The sequence below is a fragment of the Penicillium nucicola genome (genome assembly GCF_028828085.1).
Source record: "Penicillium nucicola strain IBT 29836 chromosome Unknown utg000005l, whole genome shotgun sequence".
In the NCBI taxonomy this organism is placed as follows: Eukaryota; Fungi; Ascomycota; class Eurotiomycetes; order Eurotiales; family Aspergillaceae; genus Penicillium; species Penicillium nucicola.
In genome coordinates this window covers 945,267-967,889 of record NW_026643129.1, presented here as the reverse complement: position 1 = coordinate 967,889, position 22,623 = coordinate 945,267, and the positions used below count along the sequence as shown (strand labels likewise).

Sequence of the window (22,623 nt, the reverse complement as noted above, 5' to 3'; positions counted from 1 at the left end):
AGCAAAAACGGCAATGGCGAATCTCAAAAATCAAGACAATCAAAGCGCCGAGACAAACAGAAAAGAGTGATGAAGCGACAGCGCGAGGGTGATTCGAGAACGTGATCGACGAGCTGATAGGCGCTATACCATATTAGGTAAGTGTCCCTCCTGCAACCTCAGGCACCGAAATATCTTCGGGCCCACATTCTTGTTCAGCTTCCCATAAGTGAACGTTAACTAGCATGTGTGGTTGTAGAGATTAATGTAGCTTAGTACAAGGATCTGGCTTGTATGAACAACAGGATCTAGGATTGGGCTAGAGCTGGTGAAAAGGGTTCAAAAATATGACCACGATGGCCTCTATATTGTTGGAACGATAGTGTTAGAATAGAATGGCAAGTATATATTTGCGTCCCTGTCTCTGAACGTCATTTGCTTTGCATATGTCTATAATTTGTTCTGTCGAGCTTTGTACAGCTGTCCAAGGAAAGTGTCATTTGAGTACAACTTCCGAAACTCCAGATGGCCAAGGAGCCTGTAGAGAGTCCCTGTCATATACAGCTTGCAGATGAATGGCGTTCATTCCTAAGGTGGAATATCTAATATACAGAGCAGGTGCCGACAAACACCATTTGAAAACAAAATAAAGTAAAGAGCCAAGAATAGGCTCCATCGCCCACACCATGCGATCCAGTACAGTTGGGCTGTATACAAAAGCCAAATGAAACCAACAATAACATCTTCATCAGCCAATGATAACAAGTACGCTTTGGGGCCGATCAACCCAGTCTACGCTCGTGTCGACTGCGAGTACCACCGAACTTGAGCCGAGTAGAATCGGTCACTCCCACGACAAGTCCTTTGATGAATCGTCCCTCGTTGCCCAGAAGCACCTTTGTGAATGCCTCCCGGCCCTTTCCAAATCCACGGAATACAACTTCTAACCGCTTGATCTCCAACAGGAGGCCCTTCTCCTTGATTTGAGCAAGCACATGAGCGGAAAGTTGGTATGCTGCGTCAAACCCAGAGCGACCAGCTTTGCGGAAGCCAATCTGACCACAGCCAAGTGACATGATAGGGTCGCCGTTTGGCCGTGTCAAGGTGAGAATTGTGTTATGCTTGTGGCAGTAGACGTGCAGGTGGTGAGCCGGGGCTTGGTTGGCATAAGGGTTCTTGATCATATCGGCCTCGAAGCTTTCGGCCATTCGGAAGTTGTTACGGCGCGCGGGGGCTCTCTCGCCATTCATCATTTGCGTGATTGCGGACAATGGCGATGAGGGCGATGAGGGCGATGAAGTGTCAGAGGGCGATGAGGTGTCGGAGGGTGCCTGCGAGTCGCGACCCAGAATCTGTCTTTGCATTTCGTCCCGATCGACTCGTGCAGCTTGTTGAGAGCTAGTAATCGAAAAGGGACGTGTGACACGCAAAGACTGAATTCGAGGCTGAGATTGGCGACATACCGACGGCAATGCCTTGGTCAACGCGTTCATTGAAAAGGAGCTCATGGCGACGGTGTACAGTGGCCAGAATTCTTGAAAGGCGAAGAATAGTAAAAAGAACAAGTGAGTAGAAGTCGAGCAATGCCGGAGTGCCTAACCGTGAAGCCCCGGGTGTTGTCGCAGGTCCCGTTGTCGGACCGAACAGAGGAGATGCTGGAAGTTTTTCGAAGTCTTGGCATCTCGACTTTTTCCCTTCCCCGATCTCTTCGCCTCTTTCACCACTCAACATATCGCGTCCAGGCTGGGCTGGAATCCCCGTCTTTTATATTAGCTTCTACCTTCATCTTTCATCTCCGCTATCATTTACTACCTCATACTTCTTGATCATCACAGATGATTCCAACCAAGATGTCTGCCGCCACGCGTGCCGCTACCCTGCGGTCTCAGGCACCGATTCTCCGGTCCTCTCAGCGCTTCTCGACTCGCGCCGGGTCATATTCGGCGGTCTCAGCTCAAACCTCAGTATTGTCTCCTAGGTCATCCCGAGCCATTGTTCAACCCGCCCCTCGCACTGTCACCCAAATTGCCTCTCCGTTCGCCGCCCTCCCGTTGACACGTTCATTCCACGTCGCAACCTCCCTCTGGCAACAACAGCAATCCCAAAAGCAAGGCGAGGAGAAGCAGAGTGAGGATTCTAAGTCTGAATCACAGGGCGAGGGATTTAAAGAGGAAGGAAAGGAGGAGGAGAAGAAGAAGAAGAAGGAAGACGCACCTCCACCGCCACCTCACGGAGACAAATCCCCATGGCAGGTATTCCGTGAGACTTTGCAGACTGAGTTCAAAGCCTCCAAGGAATGGGAAGAGTCTACCAAGGCGCTGGCATCCTCAGCCCACCAATTTACCGAGAACGAGAACGTCAGACGTGCGCGTGCTGCTTACGAGTCGGCCTCAGGAGCTGCTACAACCAAGACTGGCGCGGCATTCAAGACCACCGGTCAGGCTCTTGGAAAGGGAGCTGCTTGGACCTGGAACACTTCCGTCGTGAAGGGTGTCCGCAAGGGTGTCAATGCTACCGGAGAGGGACTCGAGAAGGCCACACGACCCGTTCGTGAGACCGAGGCATACAAGAGTGTCAAGGATGCGATTGATGATGGTAGCAGTTCCCGCTACGGCGGTTGGGTTGAAAAGGAGGAGCGCCGCAAGGAGCGACAGCGTCGCGAGGCGCTGGACCTCAAGTCTGGCAAGATTCGCCACGTTGACCAGATGGTTGAGAACCCTGAGTAAGTTTTGATATTTGATATTCGCTCTTCATTGCATGTTTGTCTGACTGATTTACCTATAGCGCCGGTACCCACGTCACCATTCACAAGGACGCCGCCTGGAAGGACTCGTGGCGTGAATTCAAAGACTCCAACCCCATGATGCAAAAGCTGTTCACCATGAAGGAAAACTATAATGAGTCCGAGAATCCTCTTATCAGCACAGCTCGCAGTATTTCAGACAAGATTGGAGGCTTTTTCGCCGAGAACGAGACCGCCCAGGTCATCAAGAAGTTCCGCGAGATTGATCCCAACTTCCAGATGGAGCCTTTCCTGCGGGAGATGCGCGATTACATGCTCCCTGAAGTGCTCGATGCTTACGTCAAGGGAGACGTTGAGACTTTGAAGCTTTGGCTCTCCGATGCTCAGTATAGCGTTTACGCTGCTCTTGCCCAGCAATACACCACCGCCGGCCTCAAGTCCGATGGTCGTATTCTCGACATCCGTGGCGTTGACATTTCAAGCGCCCGTATCCTCGACCCCGGTGACATTCCCGTGTTCGTTGTCACTTGCCGGACCCAGGAGATCCACGTTTACCGCAAGGCTAAGACTGGCGAGCTTGCCGCCGGTATGGAGGACAAGGTTCAGTTGGTTACTTACGCCATTGGCTTGACCCGTATTCCCGATGAGGTCAACAACCCCGAAACTCGCGGTTGGAGATTGATCGAGCTCCAGAAGGCCGCGCGCGACTACATCTAATCGTGCAATGGACTCTGTTCGATATTCTTCGCCTTCTTTCCCCCCCCCCCCCCCCCTTTTCCACCGACATATTCTTTTGTGGATTTTATCTCCTCTCGCATCTTGAACCCACACCTTCCAATTGTACAATATGACTGTTCGATATCAAGCCAGGTAGACCTGGCACTTGTTTACGGTTATGCCTATTCCAGGGGCTACGTTTTTTTTATGGCCTTCGCTGGTTAATCGGATTTTTCTTCATTCCTTCATGTATTAATGCTTCATTCAGCTTGTTGTTCACTCGCCCCGGTTGAGTTTGGGCTTGTTCGCCTAGGGTCTTGAGCTCAAGACACCTGCACCAGCCTTGCTTGGGAGTGAATGTTCCATCCTTTCTATAGACTAGGACGCGTGTTGGCTCTTATCTGATGGCATTTCTCTGGGCTTTGAGGTGTTCTGCTGGCGTCTTTTTGCATTTTGTTTCCACTCTCCCCTCGCCTCCCAGTATGACTGCATTGGGCTATTGGTTTTGGTTTCTGTTGTCAGGTTTCCGCCATGTGTCACCACAAGCCATGCGCCGGCTGCAACGTTATGAAGCATCTCGAAATCGTGTAAATATACAAAAAGAGATTTTTGATTTAAAATTTTTGGCTCGTGTCTTTCTATATGCCGTAGAAGGAGTGATGGTTCCTGAATATATATACATTTGGCCACCAAGAAATACAAAGCCATATGGTTGTCTGTGTCAGACTTGTGACTAGAAATTTGGCTGACCACACTTGTACGCTGTCTGAGAGAAATATACCAGGATATATGTATTTCCGAAAAGAACGCTTGAAATTTGACTTTGCTACATGGTATATCAGATTTGGTCTTTCAATTTCATGCCATCAATCATTCAGTGTGCCAGTAGCTTAGTTCTGGTCACCACGTCCGGCGCCGCCAGCACCGCCAGCACCGCCACCCATCATGTTCCGGGCCCTGTGAATAATCTGTCAGTATGCTGGCACTTGGGGTTTGATATTAGGCTGACTTACATATCGGCAAGGTTGGGGTCGCTCATCAGGCTAGACATGTCAGGCATGCCACCACCCTGGCCAAAGTTTTCGGCCATTTGACGGAGACGGGGGTTGCTCATCAAGTTGCCGAGCATATCGGGGTTGCTCATCAGGTTCTGTGCCATGCTAGCGAACATGGGGTTGTTCATCATGGAACCCAAGTCAGGCATACCACCGCCACCACCGGCACCGCCGCCACCAAGCATACTAGCCAGGGAAGACAAATCAGGCATGCCACCGCCACCTCCACGGGAGGCACCAGGGGCAGTGTCAAGGTCCTCGGAAGGAGGCTCGGTGGTGCGACTGGCCTCCTCAAGTTTCCGAGTCGATGTCTCCAGACCACGCTTCATGGCTTCACTGCCACCATTGCCCTCGGCCTCAATGCCCTTCTCATAAGCCTCCTTGGCGGCGTGGTAGTCTCCCAGGTCGAAGCGCGCGAGACCAAGTCGGCTCCATGCCTTCGAGTACTTGGGATCGGAAGCTGCGGCAAGTTCCGCATCAGCTGCAGCCTTCTCGTGCTGAATAGAGGCCGAAAAGGCGGCAGCACGGTTGGAGAGGTAGATGGGGTTGGTGGGGGCAATCTCGAGAGCCTGGGTGTATTTCTCAATGGCACTGGTGTAATCCTTCTTCGCCATGAGAGCGTTTCCCTCGGACTTCAGCTTATCGGAATCAGGCGTGGGGACACCGCCTGTGGCCTTCTTTTGGGATTCTTGAGCTCCGGTTTCGGTCGATTGCGGGGTTGACTTGTTGCGCAGCTTCTCGTAGACACTGTAGATCCCAACCAGAGACTGACCACCCAGGGCATCCTTCACGGCGGCCTCATCGGTGGGATCGACCTTGAAGGTGTCGGCGATACAGGATTGGGCGATTTCGATCGACTCAGCATCGTCGGCTGTAAGGGTTCCATCCTTTAGGCTGGAGCCCAGGAAATCAATAACGGCCAAAGCCAAGCGCTTCTTGCTCTCTGTTGGGGCCTAGATGTTCTTGTCAGCTCAATTTCATATCCAATACCGGGAGATTCTGACCATGATAGCAATTTATCCAAAGATATTTTGAATGGGGGATAATTCAATCAGGAGAAGATGAGGGAAAAAAACAGGTGAGGCAATGCGGGGGACAAGCTCCAGCACGTGATCGCAGCTTATCGGCCGCGGTCTGTTTTCCCCAGCTGTCTAGACTTCCTTGATTCTTTCAATTTGATGTTTAGCTTGGGGGTGGCTGTCTGTAATTCTGACGATTGTTATATGGCTGGATATGACTCCATGTGAGCTTCATTGTCAGTCTTAACCCCTGATCTCGAACCGAGCCATGTACTGGCCTCATGGAGTTCCCCGGGTCTATGCGGTCAATGGACCCGACATACCCTACGTTTTCTCAGACGAAAATCGCGAACTCGATACGTCCTCTACACCCGATAGTACAAGCTCATTAAACGACACCGAGAAGGATGAGGCTCAGCAAGGGATACCGGACACACAGCGCAATGAGCCAAACATTGAACCATCCCCGGACGCGGGCACATCTAAGTGGGAAGATGAGACCATTAAGGGTGTTTGCGTTTCCAGGGCTGGCCAAATATTTGCGACCATGACAGAGTCATCCGTTGCTCTTTGGCAGACTCGAGTATGTTCACAATCATGGTGGTCATGGTATGAGGGTTGAGCCTTTATGTTGACCGTCGTTATAGCCTACAGCAGTTGTCGCAGCAGTCACTAGGTCCAAATTCTCTTTATCTACATACGGTCCGAACGTCGAAATTCTCATGCACCCAGACTCGTCAATTCTCGTTGTACAAACTCTTAATGGATACCTCCTGACATACTCGGTCGCGTTAGACACCATGAATCAAGTCTACCAGCAGCGATTCGATCAATCTACGCACCATCGCCGCCAGCAGCTTGCTCGCTTCTCAGCAGTGGAGGAGGCTAATGTGGTTAGGAATCTCAGTATCCGGTTCCGAATGGCTATTAAGATCGAGTCAGGGATCGTCAAGGCGCTGGCGCTGGACCAAGAACTCGTTGTAGCTACCGTGAAACCTGCAGCCATACAGTGTATTCGATGGACTCCAAACACAGGCGGAACGCAGACTACGTCGGAGCTTTTGAGCCGCATATTGGGGATATCAAAGAAGATTTCCATTGTTGACATGGTATATGACCGTGCAATGAACCTTTTAATATGGATTACGAGCAGTGGCCAGGCATTCGCTGTGCAACGAGAATTCGGGGCACAGGAGGATTCTGAGCCAGCCAAGAAGCTTTTCAATGGCCATTGTTTCCACAATCCGAAGCATGACGGCGAAAAGGCAGTGAAGGTGGCAGTCAATGCTCGCTTTTCATTGCTAACCCTGAGTTGCATCAATGGTGATGTCTTGGTTTATACAGCGAAAGATTATATGGGTAACATTCCCTTCTCCCAGAAGCTCCAGCTGCCAGTGTCGCCAACAACGACTGGTTCTTTGACCTTCATGAGCTATTCACCGGATGGATATTGTCTGTTTGCAGGCTATGAACATGGCTGGACAACATGGAGTGTCTTTGGGAAGCCTGGAGGGAATAGCTTTTCGGCAGATCCTGCGCTGGCAAAAGCAAACACGGAAGATTGGCTGACTGGTGTTTCTAATGGTTGTTGGATCGGTGGAGGCTCAGACATAATTCTCTCTGGGCAGAATGATCGCCGCTTGTGGATTTTAGAGACAGCTCGCAGTGCTTTAACTGGTTGCTTTTCTTCTGCAAACTTGGCCCGAGGTCTACTGCAGACCGGAACCGAATTCATCCTCTATCGTGGTCATGACATGCCAGATCTTATGACAATTTCTGGGAAGGATTCACTGTGGCACCATGCCCAGTATCCTCCGGCATATCTTCATTCACAATGGCCAATCAAATCCTGCGTCGTATCCCAAGATGGACGATATGTTGCAATCGCAGGTCGGCGCGGCCTCGCACATTACAGCGTGAACAGTGGTAGATGGAAGGTCTTTGAAGACTCCAATGCCGAGAACTCATTTGCCGTCCGAGGAGGGATGTGCTGGTATGGCCACATACTGATTGCAGCGGTTGAGAGCGACGGCTCATATGAGGTATGCCAACCCCGTTAATCGACGCTTGTTTCTCTCAAGATTGACATCGACTTGTAGGTGCGCCTTTATTCGCGAGAAGCTTCTCTCGGCAACGGCAGCAACTCTATAATGTTCACTGAATACCTCCCCTCGCCAGTGGTGTTCATTGGCCCATCGGGAGAAGACTCCCTTTTGGTCTACACATTCGACAACATTCTTTATCACTATGTCATCAATACAACACAATCTCAGATCACTCTTGTTCCCGTTGGACAAATCGCCTTCAACGGGATTGTTCGAGCGCCATCCCGTGTTCGAGCGATTAGCTGGGTTTTGCCCGAAGAACAAATGCGTGAGTCACTGTTTCAATAAAGTATATCGATCAAAAGACTGAATGAACTACAGGAAACGGCGATCCTTCTCAAGATGTGAAAGTTGCATCGGTGCTTCTCCTTGTGGATGGCAATTTGGTTCTGCTGCAGCCTGTGGTGTCTGAGACGGGTGGATTGAAATATGACATGCGTGTAGTCTCTCATGATGTGGAATATTATATTCTGATGCGCGACCAGCTTTCATTCAACTTTGCTCCACAGGTCGACGAGTCTTTGCCCCCCAGTCCTTCGGTGGGAATGACGCTTGAGCCCTCTTTCGACAGTCTGTCTCTAAGGGACTCCCTTTGGATGTTCCGAGGCAAGGACCTGCTAGCTTGGAATGATGTACAGGATGTTTTACAGCAAGAAACGGTACCGGATCCACTTCACATTCCCTTGGATTTCTATCCGCTCTCTGTGTTGTTAAACAAAGGTATTGTACTCGGAGTTGAGTCCGAGATGATGCAACGACGTGATGTGACATTCACTGTTTTGAAGTTCGCTATACGAGTAAGTTATACCCGCTGCAAAATTTATATACTCCTTCTCACGAACGTGTGCCTTAGACCCACCTTTTCCTGCCGTACTTTTTACAGTATGGTCTTACAACTTTTGGAGCACCGGCTGCTTTGTCGCTATGCCGCCACTTCTCTCATCTGTCGTACTTCGCTCATGGACTGGAAATTCTGCTTCATCACGTCCTGGATGACGAAGTAGACAATGAGAGCAAGGCCAGCAAATCCGAGAACCCAGCCGAACGCGACGAGCCACTGCTCCCAACGGTTATTTCTTTCCTCCAAGCATCCCTCCCCATCAGGGAATATTTGGATATTGTCGTGCAATGCACACGCAAAACAGAACTGCGATCATGGCGTACACTGTTCGCCTATCTACCTCCACCAAAAGATCTCTTCGAACAAGCCTTGAGACTTGACTCGCTCAAAACCGCAGTTGGATATCTTCTTGTATTACAAGCCTTTGAAGATGAAGAGCAAGGTCATGATGGCCGTATCGAAGAATATGTCGTTCGTTTGATCGGCTTGGCTTCGCAAAAAGGGGACTGGGAGTTATGTGCTGAGCTGGCCCGCTTCCTCATAGCTCTAGATTCCTCGGGTGAGATGCTTCGACGCGCAATCACCCGAGTTGGCCTCCGTCCGATCTCCACGTCCCCTGTAAATGGTCAGCGTCCTGGACCGGCCCCACGATCTGGATCTGCAGGAGTGAAAGGGCTGGGCTTGAACCTCCCGATTCGATCTCCATCGTGGTCCTCTCTATCTCCCACGTCGCCGATCTCACCCCTTCAAACTGGGCGGGATGGCGAGGTGTCCGATGAGAACCCCTATTCAGCGGATGATAGGGATAATTGATAGGGCTTTCCTGCGGTGATATTGATATTTGAAACTTCGCTACGCGTGTACATAATTGTCATTGGCAAATGAATGTTAGAAGAACAATCTCGTGCCTCGGTTCACTTGCTTAATCTATTTTGCCTCTTTCCGTATATATCTCTGCAACAGACCTTGCATGTAATGAAACTCAAATGCTGTTGGGTTCAGGGTCCGCGGCTCCCGGGCGGGAGGCACAAACAAAACAAATATGATGGATCCTTTATAAGGGTGAGCCAATCAAAATTCAGATATAAAGACAACCCATGGATCCATCCCTGACGCCACAACCTTTATTTTGTTCCCGCATCTACAGTAACTTACGCCAGGATGTTTCTAGATAGGGATATTTATAAATTGATACATTGGTGGGGGACAGAATTCATATCAGTATGTGTAGCTCGTAGCTGACCATGATCGAGCCCAGAGCTTTGTGAAATGTTCAGGGGTTCTGCGTTTATAAGGTGGAATATTGATTCAGTGAACTATCTTGCGTGCTTAATAGGGTACGTCAGCCAAATCCCGAGATGCGTTCCAATCTTAAAGATCACATTCAGGGACCCGTGAGAGCTCGACTCAAGGCCCCTTGTGCCCTCCCCGCTGCAGGTGTCTCGCATTAGAGAGAGGCTTGTGATGTAGATCATTGATCACCACCCGCAGTGGGCGGACCGTTGGCTCCGGGTAAGTGGTAGATCATGCAATAGTTCGTGCCGGTAGAAAATGCCAAGCCAAGTGCCAAGGGGCTCGTTCATCATCGCGGTACGTGACGGCTGTGGCGTTTGATGATCAGGGTCTCTTAGGGCTGCGATCTGCCCTCATTGACGCGATCGTGTGGATTAGCTCACAATTATTGTCCATATCATGTGGAGAATATCAATCGTCGAGGAAGATCAAGATATCTGTCGAGTAGCCATACACAAATAGCATCCCACAGTTCGAGACCTGGTGCATACGAATTTCAACCCACCTTCACGAAACATGAGAGTGTCCCGTCCAATTGATTATTAAAAAGGGTGAATCGTTAGTTTGATCGACACCGTAGGGCCCATTCTGTGCCAAGGCGACAAATGTAGTTACGTGCGGACTTGACGTACTCTTTAGCAAGGGATTGGGCATTGGAATGCCTTGCGATGTCATCGATATCGGATGTATGTCTGAAGTTAGCATCCATATATAGGCTTCTTTTCCTGTCTGGCTATGATTTTAACTTCACCCAGGTCCTTCTTTACATTCTCCCTCACTCGTTCTGTACGCTACACTCTTTACAGTATTTTCTACCTCTCCAAACCAAGACTGCCCTGCAGGACCCATTTGTCACATCCACCATGGCTGAAGAGAAACAGTCGCCACAGCAGGCGACAATTCACGAGTTGCCACCTAATTCTGCTTGTCCTTCTGAGTGTGCATCCTCAAATACCAGTTTAGTAAAGGTAGTGGACTGGAACGGCCCAGATGATCCAGAGAAGCCAATAAACTGGTCACGATCCAAAAAGAATCAGATCCTCGGTGCAGTTTGTTTAATGCGCTTCACAACGTACGCTGGGTTCCTGCATAACAATCTCCCATCTTCCGAAAGCTAAGAGATAATCACAGCCCGCTTGCCTCGTCGATGATGGCCCCAGCTCTGTTACAAATTGAAAATGAATTCAACTCTTCTTCAATGATGATGAACTTTGCGGTCTCTATCTATGTAAGTTTCTTTTTTGAAATATTCAAGCTTCTGCTCAGGCAAGTTATGAATACTAACGTCAATGGTTCTTAGATTATCGGATTTGGACTCGGGCCCTTGGTGCTTGCACCAATCTCTGAAATCTATGGGCGAAACAAAATTTACCACGGAGGCAATATCATGTTCACTATTTGCACTGCATGCTGTGGTCTCTCACCAAATACCACATCTCTTCTCATTTTCCGACTGCTTGCCGGTGTCATGGGCGGTGCCCCATTGACAAATGGTGGAGGAACCATCGCAGATCTGATCCCTTCACATGAGCGAGGATTGTAAGTTGATGAGCTGCTCTAGACTAATTTTTGGTCAAGTATACTAATTGAGCATTTAGTATAATGAGTGTTTTCAGTCTAGCCATGCTCCTCGCACCCGTTCTAGGGCCAGTAGCCGGTGGTTTCTTATCACAGGCCGCGAACTGGCGATGGATCTTCTGGCTTTTGACCATTATGGTATGTCAAGCTATACCTTGGACATTGACAATCGCTAATCACGAATTGAACCTTGCAGAGTGCGATCACAACAATTGTAGGATTAATTTTCCTGCGCGAAACCTATGCCCCAACACTCCTCGAACAAAAAGCTGCCCGACTGCGCAAAGAGACAGGAGACCCCGATATTCAAGCTGCGACCAAGTCACCCCTTCCTCTTCAACGACTCATTATTCTGGCATTCATGCGCCCCATGAGACTGCTCTTCGCCAGCCCCGTCAGTATTGTGATGGCCTTGTATATGGGACTCGTCTATGGCATTCTCTACCTTCTTTTCACATCATACACCGTGGTATTCCAAGAAAAATATGGCTTCAGTCAGGGTCTAGCAGGTCTTTCGTATCTGGGCATGGGATTGGGTTGTACAACGCAACTATTCCTTGGCTACTACAGTGACCGACTTCACATGAAGCTCACAAAACGCAACGGCGTAGAGAGGGCAGAGTGAGTTCTTCTCTTGAATTATGTTATCCTATGAGCCCATGCTAATGTCTTATTTGCAGGTACCATCTCTTGATGTTGATTCCTGCCGCTATCTCGCTTCCCATTGGATTGATAATCTATGGTTGGACAGCGCAATATCACGTTCACTGGTTTGTTCCAATCTTCGGAACCTTCTTTATTGGTGTTGGTTTCTCAAGCTCACTGGTAAGTTTTCTGCTTTGGTCTACTATATGGTGCTAGCATTTTCTAACAAATTTTCTCTATTCAGACCAGCGTTCAAACTTATCTGATCGGAGCGTTCACTGCATACTCTGCTAGTGCACTAGCTGCGAACAACCTTGTACGCAGTATCATTGGTGGTGTAGTACCACTTTCTGGGCCTGAAATGTACGCCAAACTCGGAGTTGGCTGGGGCAACACACTGCTAGCCGTCCTAGCTATGGTGTTTGGACTTGCTCCTCTATGGTTCTACCGAAACAAGGAGCCCCAGAACCAGACTAAGCGGAGCCCGGTTTAATTTTTAGAGGCCGGCTTTTCGAACTTTCTTTTTTTCTTGTTTATTGTCAGTACTTCTTGTCTATTTTCACATGTTTCCTCGTTCATTCCACCGAGTGGTTGTTCTCCTGGACTGTTCGGTTTTATATAGATTAGCATCTGCTGTTGGCCACTTCACAACTTAGATAAAATTACATAGTCTTCACTTCATTCGTGACTAGCAAACAAGAGCAAGCAAACTTGCACATCTTTGTTTCATATTTTAGCCAAATCTTCCGAAAAGACGATGTCATGGTAGCTCGATGAATTGGAGAAAAGCAATCCAAATTTCCCAACAAATTTGTATTCCACTAAAAGTCCTGCGGCTTTTGTATTCTCGCTAACTCGGGATGGAGAACAAAAATTGGATCAAGTTCTTCAACCCATCCACAGGCAGGATCACTCATACTGTAGCCGATGAGCTTCTGGACTTCAACACCGTACTGCTCGACCACATTTCTTGGAACGGCTAGATATTGGTTCTCCTCCTGTCTCAGATAGCCTCTTACCATAAAGCAAGAAAGTGTAAGACGGTGCCCATTCGTGATATTAGTTCCTCCTCCATGATAAAGGGATGCAAATAATATCAAAGCATCGCCCTTGTCGAGGGTCGGTACAATACAGTCTTCCGGTCGTGGGGGTGTCTTTCGATGTGTGCTCCTTGAAATTCAGTTAGCTCATATTTCAGCCTCCACGTTAAGCGCAATGTTCAGTGCCCTTACCAAAGGTGACTGCCTGGAATCAACTGTGTTCCTCCATTTTCTGGTGTGATCCGAGTTCCTGCAACTAACATGCCCATGGCAGATTCGCGTGTTCGGTCTCTTTCATCATCCCATTCATCGATTTCATCCAGAACATTACGGTTGATGTAAGAGTCGCGATGAAGTGGCTGTGCCGTACCTCCAGGGCCGATCTCGATCGCAACACACGAATGAACGTATGGGAGAGAAACGGACTCTTTTTGCTTGTCTCCCCACCAGAATGTATTCTTAGTTGTGAGAAAATGCGTACATAGAGCCTGGAATATTGGATTCATGAGGTTGGTTTTGGTGTAAGTCGGGCTTCTAGCAATCAAACCGGGTGCTCTTCTCGTCTCCTCTATCATGAACTTTGAGTCAATCATATGTTCTGTGAAAAATGTCATCGAGAATAAGACTAGCAGGCAAGTCACATACTGGGGAAGAAGTCCCCCTCCCATTCGAGGTCTTCGTCCAGTCTGAGTCGGATTTCCTTGGTTGCCTGGTCGATATCTTTCTCCGAAACTAGGCCTTTGACAACTATTGCACCATCGCGTTTCATGAGATAAATCATGTCTTCAAGAGGGGTGTCCGTTGACAAATATTGGACTCCATCCTCATATTCTCGCGATACACGCATGATTGATTTTCTGCTTTGAACCCGAAGGATATTTGAATGTAACGGACTTTTTCACGTTAGTTTACTGTTCTGAATGTACTGATATACTAATCATATATAATCAAGGGTACTAGAAAGTGTTTTATTTCTGCGTAGCCTCATTAAAAACATGTTGTGCTTTTCATGTTGCACAATATGGTCTTCGCTACAAGCAACATCCCAATAGCAAGGCTAGAATTCCACCATGACGAGAAAGCTCCCCCTAGTTATTTGCCCGCCATGACCGTAAAATCAAAAGATCTAACGTTATCAGATTCATATTTCCAGGGACACGGCTGGTAATTATCTCCCATGACAAACCTGGACTTTCTAAATGAGGGTCATATCCAAATCTCGAGGAGAGCCATATGTATGGTCAGTGTTGTACCAAGCGTAGTCAGGGCTCAAATAAATGCAACTTTTATGTAAAACTTGAAAAGCTAGTTGTGACCAAATACCCTTGTACACTGTAGACCAGGTGTTATTGAGTAGTGATCTCCATAAATCTGCCTCAAACACATCCTTTCACCTTATCATAGTCGTTGTTTCTCTATTACCATCTTTTCGCTGTTGTTTCCTTTTTCAGAATTTCTGCGGAAATCGATTTTAATCCAACAAATATGATCGAATACGCAATCTCACCAGGCTGCCTCATCTTGGTTTCGGGTGCCAACGGTTATATCGGATCGCATATCGTCGACATCTTGTTATCGAAAGGATTCCGGGTTCGCGGAACAACAAGGACGAAAAAAGAAGGGCTAGAACGATATTTCGAGAACAAGTACGGGAAAGGCGTCTTTGAAACAATTATTTTCGCGACTTTAGATGACCTAGATGCTTGTACCCAAGCAGTGAACGGCGTCTCGGGTGTTGTACACCTCGTATGTTATGTGAAGAATGATAATTTCACCGAAATATCTAACAATTAATTTTCATGAAACTAGGTAGCGGACATTACGTTTAGATCGGACCCTAACGAAGTAATCCCCTGGGTAAAGCGTGCAACTCTGAATCTTCTTGACGCTGCGAGCCATGAGCCATCAGTGAAGCGATTTGTCTTGACGTCCTCATCCAGCGCTGCATTGATACCTACTCCCAACATCCCAGAAACGGTCACTGAAGGTAATGTGATTGTCATCAGGGTTCATAAGAATTCATTCTGTCTCCCATATCTGACATTATAAAAAGCTTCTTGGAATGAAGTATCCGTCAAGGCCGCTTGGGATAGCTCAACACCTGCCGAGACAAAAGGATACCATGTATATGCCGCTGCAAAGGTTGAGCAGGAACGTTCGGCTTGGGAGTGGGTAAAAGAACAGCAGCCCAACTTCGAGTTCAATGTGGTTTTACCAAATAACAATGTAAGTTCTTTCAAATATCGGAGACTTGTGACCTCTCTGGATTGGCTTCTTACCCTTCAGTATGGTCGGATACTTCATCCTGAAGTCAATACGTCCACCATGGGCTGGGTTAGAGATATTCTCAAAGGCGATGATAGGGTTGTGCGTACATTTCCTCCACGTAAGTCCTCTCCGGGTGATATTACGACTGATCTTCATTTGCATTCTGAACAAGATAAATCTGACAATATCTGACAATACTAGAGTGGTTTGTTGACGTCGAGGATACGGCTCGACTGCATGTGGTTGCCCTACTTAATTCTGTCGTTAAAAACGAACGCATTTTTGCCTTTGCATCGCCATTCAACTGGGGGGACATATTCGCGATTCTCAAGAAACTAAGGCCAAATAATAAATTGATCCCAGAACCCCCGGTGAACGAAGGTCGTGACATGACTGATGTAGTATTGTCAAAGAGGGCTGAGGCTTTGTTGCTCGAGTTCTTTGGGAAAAGGTGGACTCATATTGAGGAGAGCGTGGCCCATGGAATTGAAGACCTGGAGTGATCTTATAAGGTGGTTCTGAATAGATGGAGTCAACTTTCATGAAGTATAAAATGAGGTAAGTTAAGCTATTTTATTCCGGCGATATATCGTCAATTTATTTAAGTTTTTCTATCCCAGACGGACTATAACTAAGTTATATCAAGGGTTATGACAAAAGTATTTAGCGCTAACTAGTAGTCGTGCAATAGTATCACTCTTACCAACTTGCTACTTATTCTTCCTCACTACTATGTTAAGTACATACGACCACAGGGTGTGGAGAACAGGGCTTCCCGTCCGCTCAGCCGTACTTAAGCCACACGCCGGTAAGTTAGTAGTTAGGTGGGTGACCACTAGCGAATCCTTACTGTTGTATGTTTTTTTGTTCTATGAATTTTTTTGTTCTTAGGATATTAGATCAGGATCTTCATCATTCAAGTAATGCTTTGTGGGTGTTGAGATATAAGCCTGATACCCCCAACACCGTTGCTTTCCTTTATTTTGGCCTTGTGTCCTCAGGCGACGAGGTGTCCAACCCCTTCAACCCCCACGGTGTCAGTAGACCAGGGGCATTCTGGCATTCTGAAATTCTTGCATTCCTCCAGAATGGTCAAAATACGTGAATGACTCTGACTCGATATCTGACAGTTCATCCATCTCAGGCACCGACGTCACTGACCCACCAGCATCCGAGCCTAACCTTAACCAGTGGAGTGTATTCAACATCTAGCCCTCAACATCGATGCCTCGGAATTCTCGATGACGGCTCTGCGATTATGCCTGCGTGTGCGGACACTGTTGACGGCATTTACTCTAGCTCTCATCCTCACCTGGACCCTCTCGCGATGGCGTACTGCGTACGTCTCATCGAATAACAACACTTCCCCCAATCCCTTCCAACTTATCTCCGACTTGACAGTATCACATCAACGGTTTTGGCGAGACTTTCACACACTCTTGGTACAATATGCGCCTAACACAACAGTCCCAGTAACCGAAACTGAAGAGGCCCCTACAGAAGGATTCAACCCCAAGGATGCACGGCCGCGTCCGAATTACCTACGCATCCCGGAAGATGATGTAGCCACGATGAAAGACGCACATACCAAATTTGTGGACACATTGTCCCATTCACCTCCTCAACTCCGCTACATACCCGACACAAAAGGCGTAGTCTCAACCGCAGGCGGTTTCTACCTCCCCGTGCTTGTAATTTCGCTGCGAATGCTCCGCCGGACAGGATCCACGCTACCCATGGAAGTTTTCCTGGCCGATGAAGACGAATATGAGGAATATATCTGCGACGTAGTATTGCCGTCGCTCAACGCACGGTGTCTGGTTCTGTCCCGTATTTTGAGCGTTGCACCGGCCAAGATCGAGAAGTATCAATACAAGCCATTCGCCATGATTTTCTCTTCATTTGAAGAGATTCTTTTCCTGGATGCTGATGCATTTCCCCTTGAGAAGCCAGAAGATCTGTTCTGGGCAGAGCCTTTTCGGTCAAAGAAGATGGTCACATGGCCTGATTTCTGGGCTTCCTCCACATCGCCTCTCTTCTACGAAATAACGGGTCAGATTGCTCCACCGATGGGACTGCGGCAGTCAACTGAGTCCGGGGAGCTACTCATTTCGAAGAAGACTCATATGCGTACCCTCCTGCTCTGCACTTACTACAACTACTGGGGTCCTTCACATTTCTATCCACTTCTGTCGCAGGGTGCCGCAGGTGAGGGGGATAAGGAAACCTTCGTGGCCGCTGCATCAGTAACGCAAGAGCCCTTTTATCAAGTCAGCGAATCAATTTGTGCGCTGGGTCATGGCACTGAAGGCGGAATGGCTGGCTCTGCAATGGCTCAGTTTAACCCCGTTCAGGACTTTGCATTGACCAGCCAGGGGAAGTGGAGAGTTCGCGGCGACGAAGCACAAGCACCAAGTGTTTTCTTCATTCATGCCAACTTTCCCAAGTTTAATCCGGCCACTGTCTTCGACGATGGTGCAGTCAATCCTGTTTTTGCCGATGATGGCAGCTACACTCGTGCTTGGACAATTCCTGAGGATGTAGTCAAGGACTTCAGTTCTAAAGCCGATGTTGAGAGAGTCTTCTGGCAAGAGATTCTTTGGACGGCATGTGAGCTGGAAGATAAATTCTCCACGTGGAGAGATTATGTCGATATCTGCGCTGCTGTGAAGGACTACTGGGGCGCTGTCTTCGGAGACCCAAGACTTCACGAATGAACGCACATGGGGTTGAAACACGTTCATTCAGTTTATCAATACTGGTTTTGCCACAAATATCAGAAACTCTTTCAAGTATGTCTCTCTAATTTCACTTGGGCAGCATGCTCATTGACAGAAATCGATATATCATACCTGCTGAAAGAGCCCCATACTCCTTCCCTTACGAACAACTTTGCCTTCTAATACGGAATGACATTATCAGCCGGTTGGCTTCACGCTATGTACTTTAAATCTCACTTTGCCCCCTCTATCCCAGCCGATACTCATTATATCCTTGCCATCGAGTCAGAAAGAAAACAACGAGTCATTTCATAATTTTCACCATATCATCAAGCTCTTCTCAATACAAAGCAGCATCAATCCAAATCCTCCCCCTCAAAAACAAGATCTCTAAATTCAACCACGCCCTCCTCATCCGTAGTCCCAGGCTTCGCCGCATAGACACCAAACAAACACTCCACCGCCAAATCTCCAGCAAACACCCACCCAATCTCACGAAGAATCGAGACATGTCCCGTCTCGCTCCCACTCTCCATGCTCACATCGCTAATGACAAGGTCATGATCTTTCCTCGCCATTTCAATCGTGAACCATTCACCTGCACTGAGCCGACGACCAAGACTCATATCAGGCCCTTGATCTTTCCCCACAACACATACCATCTGCTCTCCGTTCATCACTTCAATCCCCGTTTTGATCCATTTTTCGTTTCCCGCTGCTTCCCCCATCATCATCACTAGCCCCCCTTGGGTATATTGTGCCATGGTTTTGGTGGATAGCGTGACACGCATTCTTTTAAATTTACCTAGCGGTATTTGTTTGTACACCATCGGGATGTTGTTCTTTGCTGTTGAATCTGGGAAGGACCAGAGATCACTTGATGGCGGCGCATCGATGGAGAACTCGGTAAGTAATTCTGCTTCTATCGGGGCTGCTGCTGTGAAGTTTTTTGTCTTCCAGGTGGGCAATTTGACGGTGGACATTGTATCGATATCGCTTGATGATAGAGAGGGTTTATGATATGATCTAGATAGTAATTGATGCTTGGTGGAGGTCAGACTTGTATAAAGAGTAGACAATGTAGAATTATGTGATCATTCAGGGATAACGGCTCATTATACTAACAAGTTGTGAAATTTATGTCCTAGCGTTTTATTATACTCGCCATTCCGGGTGTAGAGAGGAACACGCCCGTAGCTAGGCAGGGACGCGTAAGAGTTACACAGCGTTCAACATTCTATCCTAGCTACGGCCTATAACAAGGTCTATCGGGAACCCTACTTCGATATAATTATGCAAACTGTGTGGCCAAGGGTTCTTACTGTACATTGCAGACTTATGTATATGACGTCGTGCACAGTTTCACGTACTGATAGACGTATATAGGCGCTACATCTTGTTCGGAAGATCAACTGCAAGGTCAGCTAGGTACAACATAAGTGCAGTGTGCAAAGATATGTCGAATTATTCTCAATTGATCTGAGTGTACCATCTCACAAGCTGCGGATGAATATTACAATTTCTACATCAGAGCTGATCTAATAAGAGGGAGATGACTCCGCGAATTATTTATCGTTCAACAAACATCCCAGATAAAGCTTCATTTACTTCAGACTTAATAACAAGCTCTACAATGGTTGTGACGCACATTGTCATGTTTCAATTCCGAGCAGTCCTCCACAACGAGGAGATGGCCGAGGTGAATTTCTCCTTCTTGGCTCAACTTTCCACTCCATGCGAAGATCATGGGTTCTATGTTCCTATGCTAAGGCGTTATAGGCCTGCAGAATAGTAACGACGTTAAAAGACCAATGTTTACATCCGCTAACCCAGGCCCCTTATATCAAATCACTTCGCGGGGGCCAGGATATCTCCCCTGAGGGACTTCAAGTAAGCAAGCACTCTGTCTTGGTGTACACAGATGTCTATTAGAAATTAATTCAAGGATTGCTAATAACTTTCATCTTTCGTTCATAGTTTGGCATCACACATGCATTCATACTCGAGTTTGATAATGTAGAAGACAGGGATTATTACCTCTCAAAAGATCCAGTACACCATGCCCTTGATCGGAAGATCGACCATCTGATACAGAAGGTGCAGGTTATTGATTTTGTGGATGGAGTGATGATCCAGAATGCATTGTAGGCTGTTGAGTACTGAAATCTTATGCCTTGGTCATGTTGATGAGGTCACTGTTCTTTGTTATTTCTAATAGCTTCAGGTATGCCAAGTTCCAGAAGCTTGGATATTGATGGCCACGAAGACAATTGTGGAACCATTCGTGTTTGTAAAAGCAACATTGATAGTCCAATATTCGCTCGTACAGTATGTGGAGATAAGAATGCTCAATTGAATGAGGCATGCTCAGCTACTCCGTCGGCCGTACGGCTCGAATGGGAGAGCTCCAGCGACGATTGCCATCACAATGTAAAGCGCGGCACAAATGTAAATTGGTACAGCTGTGCTGGTCTATTTCATAGTCAGCTCCACTCTCTCCAAGGTTATTTTTCAAATTGAAAGGGCACGTTAAGCTTGTTCAGACATACATTTGCGGCCTGGCCCACGACGGCGCTGACAATTCCCATGATACGATTGAGGCCAATAGCGACACCGTTTCCTGTTCCACGATGGGCAGATGGAAAGACCTGCCACGCAGTTAATACCAAAAGAATAGCCAAAGAGACCCATTGTGGTGATTGGCTGGAAGGAAGACAAACCTCGGGCGTGTAAGCATAGAGTGTGCCATAGTAAACATTCAAACAGAATGAAATAGCACACGTAAAGCCAAGATTCTGGTTCGCCGTGCGAACCTGAGTATAACAAAAGAAGAAGACCATCGTAACTATGGCGCCAATAATCATCGTTCCCCGCCGGCCCCAGAACCAAGGCGAGCGACACATAAATCCAGCCAGCACCGGACCGAAGATGGAACAAGTGTTGTTGATAGCATAGTTCCGCCACGTGATGTATGGACTACTTTCGCCGAAACTCGCGCCGCGGGATGCAAGATAGCTAGGCAGGAACACATTGTACAGTGGGTAGGCGAGACCAATAAGCAGCCATGAGAACCACACCAGGGTGGTGGACAAGCCCATTTTGCGGGTTGCGAAAAGTCCACGGAGATGGAAGAACACTTCGCTTGGGGAGATTACTCGTGCCAGCCAGCTGGATCCTGCTCTTTGTCTCTGATGGATCTGTCCGCATGCTTGTAGCCGCTCAAGGGTGAGACTGCATGGACGGTTATGTTTTTTAGCGATGTTTTGTAAGACTCGCAGACCTCTTTCGTCTTCGCCTTCCGAAATTAGGAATTTGGGCGTCTCTTCCAGTCGAATGATAGTAATTCGAAGTATAGAGAGAACAAACACCAGGGCACCGGATGTGTACCAGACGTAGCGCCATCCTTGGTTATTGGCCCGGGTGCAGGTGGCTGCATCACTGCAGGAGTAATTGGGAAGAAAAGCCCAAGCGAACAATCCTGCAATAAGCTGACCGAGACCTTTTTTAGTCCAAATTAGCTGAATGTTAATGCACAGGGCCTGGTGAGAAATGGAAACTCACCCCACCATGCAGCCATTAGTGTCAATAGCCATTGTTCTTTGCTAGGCAGATACTCGAGGAACACGGTTGTATCCAAGACCAAATTTCCTCCAGCACCAAATGCGCTAAGGCAAACAAACAAACCAAGAGTAATCCAAGATGGCGAAGCTCCTGCAACAATAGTGAAGACCGACGAAACAAACAACGAGAAGTTGAACGCAAAGCGCCGGCCGATAATGTCGGCTGAGAACCCCCAAAATATGGCTCCCACTAGCATTCCAACATACACCGCAATTGTCAGGCCCGTGGAATAGCCAGGTTGGAATTCTAGCCTAGCTTGTGTAGAAATGATCGACTGGATCAAAAGAATGAGCGAGTCGACCGCATATCCGAATCCGTTCAAACAAAACAGCTTCCAGTGGTGAGCAGTAAAGCCAATTTCATCGATCGTCTAGGAGTCCGCGGGTTAGCTTTTGGTGTACATGAAGTATATGCACAGCTGCGTCTCACGTCGTTGATCAACATCATCTTCGCTGCGAGAGCTTCGTCGACTTTCTCCCCTTGCAAGATATCCGACTCGCCATGGTGAATCGATCTTTCTGCTGGAGATGGGTCTCTCTGGCCTTTATTATAGTCCTTGACACTCCTGTCCGCATCATGCTTGTTCGAGCTGGAACTTGTCGCGACGTCCATGGGGGGCGTAGAGAGGTCTTTCCAGGTAAGAGTGACAGTAGAATCAAGGGAGAGAATTTGAAGAAAAAGAAAAAAGACCCGCGGCGCCATGGAGGGGTGAAGCACAGTCCATTCTCTTCATTTCTTGTTAGCGGCCTGGTTAGGTCCCGCCTATTCGTCTGCTGCATTTACTTGGACGCTTCTCCATTGGTGAACTTTATCGCACCCATTTGTGCAGCTGAACCAAGCCCAGGATTCAGATAAGAACTGCGACTACTACTGCAGAATCACTGCATATTCAGTGTTAATTTGGGACTTTTGAACACCCATTGCACGGCAGTTTGGGGGGGGGATCAGTCAGGGTTTCAGGGTTATCCTCATTAAGCCGAGGGCTGCTTGACGGGTGCA

The 22,623-nt window shown here is 47.9% G+C and overlaps 10 protein-coding genes across 10 annotated transcripts; 5 read left to right on the top strand and 5 right to left on the bottom strand.

Annotated features, from left to right (window-relative positions):
- Positions 1 to 761: 761 nt before the first annotated feature.
- On the bottom strand, positions 762 to 1,487 carry N7511_005458 (mitochondrial 37S ribosomal protein uS11m; the record flags this gene model as incomplete). Its single annotated transcript, XM_057127835.1, has 1 exon — positions 762 to 1,487. One exon carries the CDS (start codon positions 1,485 to 1,487, stop codon positions 762 to 764), a length of 726 nt encoding a protein of 241 aa, XP_056984352.1.
- A 327-nt stretch (positions 1,488 to 1,814) lies between these two features.
- tim44 (protein translocase subunit TIM44) lies at positions 1,815 to 3,439 on the top strand (the record flags this gene model as incomplete). Its single annotated transcript, XM_057127834.1, has 2 exons — positions 1,815 to 2,701; positions 2,764 to 3,439. 2 exons carry the CDS (start codon positions 1,815 to 1,817, stop codon positions 3,437 to 3,439), a joined length of 1,563 nt encoding a protein of 520 aa, XP_056984351.1.
- An 890-nt stretch (positions 3,440 to 4,329) lies between these two features.
- On the bottom strand, positions 4,330 to 5,501 carry N7511_005456 (uncharacterized protein; the record flags this gene model as incomplete). Its single annotated transcript, XM_057127833.1, has 3 exons — positions 4,330 to 4,396; positions 4,453 to 5,447; positions 5,499 to 5,501. The coding sequence occupies 3 exons, from the start codon at positions 5,499 to 5,501 to the stop codon at positions 4,330 to 4,332; spliced, it is 1,065 nt and encodes a 354-aa protein (XP_056984350.1).
- A 280-nt stretch (positions 5,502 to 5,781) lies between these two features.
- On the top strand, positions 5,782 to 9,272 carry N7511_005455 (RIC1 family protein; the record flags this gene model as incomplete). Its single annotated transcript, XM_057127832.1, has 5 exons — positions 5,782 to 6,096; positions 6,161 to 7,555; positions 7,613 to 7,886; positions 7,940 to 8,415; positions 8,472 to 9,272. The coding sequence occupies 5 exons, from the start codon at positions 5,782 to 5,784 to the stop codon at positions 9,270 to 9,272; spliced, it is 3,261 nt and encodes a 1,086-aa protein (XP_056984349.1).
- A 1,343-nt stretch (positions 9,273 to 10,615) lies between these two features.
- Positions 10,616 to 12,468, top strand: N7511_005454 (MFS transporter; the record flags this gene model as incomplete). The annotated part of the gene is made up of 7 exons (XM_057127831.1): positions 10,616 to 10,824; positions 10,884 to 10,980; positions 11,053 to 11,291; positions 11,351 to 11,468; positions 11,527 to 11,951; positions 12,011 to 12,155; positions 12,220 to 12,468. The coding sequence occupies 7 exons, from the start codon at positions 10,616 to 10,618 to the stop codon at positions 12,466 to 12,468; spliced, it is 1,482 nt and encodes a 493-aa protein (XP_056984348.1).
- A 328-nt stretch (positions 12,469 to 12,796) lies between these two features.
- N7511_005453 (phytanoyl-CoA dioxygenase family protein) lies at positions 12,797 to 13,862 on the bottom strand (the record flags this gene model as incomplete). Its single annotated transcript, XM_057127830.1, has 3 exons — positions 12,797 to 13,145; positions 13,208 to 13,613; positions 13,661 to 13,862. 3 exons carry the CDS (start codon positions 13,860 to 13,862, stop codon positions 12,797 to 12,799), a joined length of 957 nt encoding a protein of 318 aa, XP_056984347.1.
- Positions 13,863 to 14,500: 638 nt separating this feature from the next.
- Positions 14,501 to 15,786, top strand: N7511_005452 (NAD(P)-binding protein; the record flags this gene model as incomplete). The annotated part of the gene is made up of 5 exons (XM_057127829.1): positions 14,501 to 14,761; positions 14,825 to 15,002; positions 15,069 to 15,241; positions 15,302 to 15,401; positions 15,485 to 15,786. The coding sequence occupies 5 exons, from the start codon at positions 14,501 to 14,503 to the stop codon at positions 15,784 to 15,786; spliced, it is 1,014 nt and encodes a 337-aa protein (XP_056984346.1).
- A 738-nt stretch (positions 15,787 to 16,524) lies between these two features.
- Positions 16,525 to 18,000, top strand: N7511_005451 (alpha-mannosyltransferase; the record flags this gene model as incomplete). Its single annotated transcript, XM_057127828.1, has 1 exon — positions 16,525 to 18,000. The coding sequence occupies one exon, from the start codon at positions 16,525 to 16,527 to the stop codon at positions 17,998 to 18,000; it is 1,476 nt and encodes a 491-aa protein (XP_056984345.1).
- A 359-nt stretch (positions 18,001 to 18,359) lies between these two features.
- Positions 18,360 to 18,986, bottom strand: N7511_005450 (uncharacterized protein; the record flags this gene model as incomplete). The annotated part of the gene is made up of 1 exon (XM_057127827.1): positions 18,360 to 18,986. One exon carries the CDS (start codon positions 18,984 to 18,986, stop codon positions 18,360 to 18,362), a length of 627 nt encoding a protein of 208 aa, XP_056984344.1.
- A 1,384-nt stretch (positions 18,987 to 20,370) lies between these two features.
- N7511_005449 (MFS transporter) lies at positions 20,371 to 22,445 on the bottom strand (the record flags this gene model as incomplete). Its single annotated transcript, XM_057127826.1, has 6 exons — positions 20,371 to 20,475; positions 20,553 to 20,651; positions 20,724 to 21,502; positions 21,565 to 21,994; positions 22,054 to 22,351; positions 22,408 to 22,445. The coding sequence occupies 6 exons, from the start codon at positions 22,443 to 22,445 to the stop codon at positions 20,371 to 20,373; spliced, it is 1,749 nt and encodes a 582-aa protein (XP_056984343.1).
- Positions 22,446 to 22,623: the final 178 nt, after the last annotated feature.